Below are 5,375 nucleotides of genomic sequence, written 5' to 3'. Positions count from 1 at the left end.
TTGGTCTTGGCTGGTGCAGGATGTCAGAGGTCCCTGTTATACCCTGCGTTAACCCTTTAGCAGCTGAATTTTGGAAGCTGGCATGGGTAGTATCCAGCAGAGGGTTCTAGGCAGTTGGAAGAGTAGGAAGGGGTGTCAGCTACTTATCATCACATTTCAATATTATAACAAGTGTTAGAACTACACTGCTGTATATAGTGGTGCTGAATATCATTCCTGTTTCTAGTGTTTTCTGTCCACCTATTTAGAGGGACTGGGGACTGCAAACACCCAAGGAAACCAAGTCTCCCTTTTTAATTTTCACAGTCTTCCCTTTACAAGTGCAGTGCACATGGTTCTATGAGGACTTGACACTAACTTGGTGTGTCTGCTGCTACAGTCTCCCTGGGATCTGCAGTCATCTTGCACTTTTCAGCTATTTCTATGCATCCTTAAAATGTTTCCTTTCCTTCTTGGGGCCTCCTGTCCTTATTACACTTCCTTTCTTTCTTTTTTTTTTTTCTTCCCCCTTTTTTTTGAGATGGAGTCTCGCTCTGTCGCCCTGGGTTGAGTGCAGTGGTGCGATCTTGGCTCACTGCAGCCTCCGCCTCCTGGGTTCAAGATATTCCCCTCCCTCAGCCTCCCAAGTAGCTAGGATGACAGGTGCCTGCCACCACACCCTGTTAATTTTTATATTTTTAGTAGAGATGGGGTTTCGCCATGTTGGCCAGGCTGGTCTCAAACTGCTGACCTCAGGTGATCTGCCCAACTCGGCTTCCCAAAGTGTTGGGATTACAGGCGTGAGCCACCGTGCCCGGCCTGCACTTCCTTTCTTTAATTTAGTAGCAACCAGAGGAATAGAAGTAGAAGCTATTTTACATAGAGATGCTGCAGGTCAGGTCCTCACAGAACCCTGTGTCTTAACTATTAGGCTGGTGTAAAAGTAATTGTGGTTTTTACCTTTAAAAAAAAAAAAAAAAAGGCAAATACTGCAATTACTTTTGCACCAACCTAATAGGTGTGTTTTCCATCTCATTATACTAGCTCCAGATATTTATTCTTATCTTCCACTTGATTTTCAGGTTTCTCTGGAAACCCAAGCTCCTGAGAACAGTATTGGCACAATTACTCTTCCTTCATCGCTGATGAATAATTTACCAGCTAATGACATGGAGCTAGCTTCCAGGGTTCAGTTCAATTTCTTTGAAACACCTGCCTTGTTTCAGGTAAAACTGCTGCTCACTGCTTTTGGCTTGGGTTTTATTTGGAGACGAGGGCATTTCATTTCTTTTAGTGCTCGAATATTCTTAAGGCTGCTGTAAGTCAAATGAATTGCCGAAATGTTGCAGTTCATTTTAAAACACAGCCTAACGATACTGGTGATGATAAATAACAGTAACTGACAGTTACGTAGTATTTATATTTACTAATTGCCAAGCACTATCCTAAGCAGTTACAAATGTTAACTCTAATCCTCTCAGCAACCCTGAGAGGAAGGAACTATTATTATCCCATTTTACAGATGAAGCCATGGAGGCGCAGAGAGAGGTTAAGTGACTTGCTTGGGGAAACACAGCTTAAATGGCTTAATGCTATGTTCCCTTTAAAGATTCACAAAATCCTGTTTTGTCAATCTGTGCAGTTTAGCTCAGTAGTTAGAGCATTGTATCGTAGAACGAGCTCTGTTTCTCTCATTGTGATCCCTTGGGAAAGTCACTTTCCTCCTTGTTCCTCGATTTCTGACCTACATTGTAAGATAAGCAATGTGGACAGAATATTCCTTAGTGTTCCTTCTAGCTCTAAAACTCTGACAATATCTCATTTACCCTTGCCATCTTCATGTGCCAGGATCCTTCCCTGGAGAACCTCTCTCTGATCAGCTACGTCATATCATCGAGTGTTGCAAACCTGACCGTCAGGAACTTGACAAGAAACGTGACAGTCACATTAAAGCACGTCAACCCGAGCCAGGTGGGGAGAGGCCAGTGCCATCTGGTCATTGACCAAGAACACCTTGTACAAACTATGCTTGCAAGGCATGGCCGGCAAAAGGCAGATCAGGCAGAAAGAAGCTTCAGCCCCGTTGGAGTAGTGTGTAGGACTAGAATCACACCTCTCCATTGGGTTTTAACACACTTAATAATTGACCAGGGCAGGTGCGGTGGTTCACACTGTCATCCCTGCACTTTGAGAGGCTGAGGCAGGCAGATTGTCTGAGCTCAGGAGTTCGAGACCAGCTTGGGCAACATGGCAAAACCCCATCTCTGCAAAGATACAAAAATTAGCTGGGCGTGGTGGCAGGCGCCTGTAGTTCCAGCTACTTGGAGGGCTGAGGTGGGAGGATCACAAGCCCGGGAGCTCAAGGCTGCAGTGAGCTGTGTTTGGGCCACTGCATTCCAGCTTGGGTGACAAAGTGAGACCCTGTTTAAAAAAAAAAAAAAAAAATTGACCACTAAATTTCCAGGAAGAATCAGTGCAAAAGCAAGCTCTTAACAACTGTGAAATATCAGATATCAGTGTGTGTGGATCTGTGGCTGCAGGTCTCATTCTCAGCTCAGTCCACACTAAGCATCATCTACGACCTCACTACTCACAGTGTGGTCCACAGACCCGCAGCATCAGCATCACCTGAGAGTTTGCTAGAAATGCAGAGTCTCAGGCCCCAACCCAGACCCACTGAGTCAGAATGTGCATTTTCACAAGGCCCCAAATTGATTCCTATGCACGATTGATGAGCTTAAGAAATGCTGGTCTATTTAGGGCTCACTTGCTTCTAGGGACCATATAAAATAAGAACTCTCCAAAAATTAAGCCTAAGATTCTGAAATTTAAAAAACCACAGTTGTTTTTTTTTTTTTTTTCCAAAAACTTTTCAGTTTTTTTTTTGTTTTTTTGTTTGTTTTAGTTCACTAAATTAATTATTTGTGATTTATCTTTCTACCACAGGATAAGTTAACAGTGAGATGTGTATTTTGGGACTTGGGCAGAAATGGTAAGTTCTAGTCATAACCTTTTCAAACTCTTGAGTGGGTTAATTGGGGAGGGTGTGAAGTCACTGGTGCTGTGGCCTTGCTGATGGGACAGATACTTTTCCCAATGCCAACAGGTGGCAGAGGAGGCTGGTCAGACGATGGCTGCTCCGTCAAAGACAGGAGATTGAATGAAACCATCTGTACCTGTAGCCATCTAACAAGCTTCGGCATTCTACTGGTAATATGCCTGTGCCACATGGCCTTAAATTCTGGGTCTGGGGGTAGCTGGGCATCACACTATAATGTCTAATCTGATGGATTAGACAGATCAGCAGATATGATATTGTGGCTGATTTATATACCAATGAGATTACTCCTTGCCAGGTGTGGTGGCTCACGCCTGTAATCCCAGCACTTTGGGAGGCTGAGGTGGGTGGATCACTTGAGGTCAGGAGTTCGAGACCAGCCTGGCCAACATGGTGAAACTCCGTCTCTACTAAAAATATGAAATTAGCCGGGCGTGGTGGTACACACCTGTAGTCCCAGCTACTCAGGAGGCTGAGGCAGGATAATCACTTGATCCTGGGAGGTGGAGGTTGCAGTGAGCCAAAATCACCTCATTGTACTCCAGCCTGGGCAACAGAGAGAGATGCTATCTCAAAAAAAAAAAAAGAGAGAGAGAGATTTCTCTTCTAATAAGCAAATGTACCTGAAGGAAAATNAAAAAAGCACATTAAAATGACGTGCATCAAAATGGGCACCTGCACCCACCGCCAGAGGTTCCAGGTCAGCTGGTTTGGAGTGGGAGCCCAGGCATTGGTGCCAAGGTGCTCTGAGGGTTTCAGATGTGCTGCTGGCATCGCCTACCACTGCTCTGCCACTTCCCTATGTGCCTCACGTGGATGGAGGGCTCCGACTAGCATAAGTGACAGGAGTAGAAGGCAACCTCTTCACAGTTGAGCCCAGTGAATGGGAGCCTGTGTTGGGGGTCTGCCTTCTGCAGGTCCCCAGATAAGCTGAAGAAAATTTAATGTACACTTTGCAAAGCACCTTTACCCCAACTTGGCCAGGTGGGTTGCTACAGTGTACAGCTTAGGGAATGGAGTCTGAGAGATGTTGGGTAAATTGTCCACAGGAGTAGTGAGAGCTGGAGCCCAAGTGAAGGTTGTTTGTTTGTTTGTATGTTTGTTTCTGAGACAGAGTTTCACTCTTTCACCCAGGCTGGAGTGCAGTGGTACAATCTTGACTCACTGCAACCTCCGCTACCTGGGTTCAAGCGGTTCTCCTGCCTCAGCCTCCCGAGTAGCTGGGATTATAGGCACCCACCGCCACGCCTGGCTAATTTTTGTATTTTTAGTAGAGACGGGGTATTGCCATGTTAGCCAGGCTGGTCTGGAACTCCTGACCTCAGGTGATCCACTCGCTTCGGCCTCCCAAAGTGCTGGGATTACAGGCATGAGCCACCGCACCCGGCCAAGTCTAGGCTTTTTGACTCATGACGTTTCTGACTGACACCCCTTTATCCTCATTGCCCCAAACGTCAGGGGATGCAGGGAGGCCTATGGCCAAGTGACCAGCCAGACTGGACCAAGCAGGCTTTTCTTTTTATAGATGTGAATTGCTTTAGGCCCCTTGACCTAATATTCCTCCTCTTCTCACCCTAGAGAAGCTCTAAGAACACATTCTCATTGGTGTTCTAAGTCTCCATCTAAAACTAGATCGATCAGAGGCTTCCCTGGGCAAATATTCCCTGGGTAATAATTTGTTGCTCCTCCTCTAGTTGTTCCTCCCTAGGTGTCTCAAGACTGACAGATCTTGTGCCAGAGAGTAGGTGACGACTTCTCCACCTTTGATGCCCAAGAAAATCGCCAGAGAGTTTAGAAAATACACATGCCCCATCCCAAGACCAGCTGAATCAAACACAGAGGAGTAGGCCACAGAAATCTATATACATATATGTTTTAAAAAGTGTTCTGACCCAGGCACAGTGGTTCATGCCTGTAGTCCCAGCACTTTGGGAGGCTGAGGTGGGCAGATCACTGGAGGTCAGGAGTTCGAGACCAGCTTGGCCAACACAGCGAAACCCCATCTCTACTAAAAATACAAAAAGTAGCCAGGCGTGGTGGCGGCTGCCTGTAGTCCCAGCTACTCGGGAGGCTGAGGCAAGAGAATCACTTGAACCCAGGAGGCAGAGGTTGCAGTGAGCCAAAATCATGCCACTGCACCCCAGTCTGGGTGACAAGAGTGAGACTCCATCTCAAAAAAAAAAAAACAATGTTCTGGGTAGTTCTCATGCACAGCCAAGGTTGAGAACCACTGAGCTAAAGGAACCTTGAAGACATAGCTGATGTAGAAGCTGGGGACCACCCCTTTTGCCCCAGCTTGATTCATTGTTTTCATTCAACCAACATTTCTTTTTTTTTT

The 5,375-nt window shown here is 46.0% G+C and overlaps 1 protein-coding gene across 1 annotated transcript in view; it reads left to right on the top strand.

Annotated features, from left to right (window-relative positions):
- LOC108522030 (adhesion G-protein coupled receptor G2-like) overlaps positions 1 to 5,375 on the top strand; it is a 113,613-nt gene that overhangs the window by 82,291 nt on the left and 25,947 nt on the right. The window contains 4 exon segments of the mRNA XM_017862129.1: positions 1,062 to 1,205; positions 1,828 to 1,950; positions 2,926 to 2,971; positions 3,086 to 3,189. Coding sequence (XP_017717618.1) covers positions 1,062 to 1,205; positions 1,828 to 1,950; positions 2,926 to 2,971; positions 3,086 to 3,189 — 417 coding nt within the window.

This window comes from Rhinopithecus bieti, unplaced genomic scaffold, assembly GCF_001698545.2.
Source record: "Rhinopithecus bieti isolate Rb0 unplaced genomic scaffold, ASM169854v2 scaffold_63301, whole genome shotgun sequence".
Taxonomy (NCBI): Eukaryota; Metazoa; Chordata; class Mammalia; order Primates; family Cercopithecidae; genus Rhinopithecus; species Rhinopithecus bieti.
This window is presented reverse-complemented; position numbering and strand designations above follow the sequence as displayed.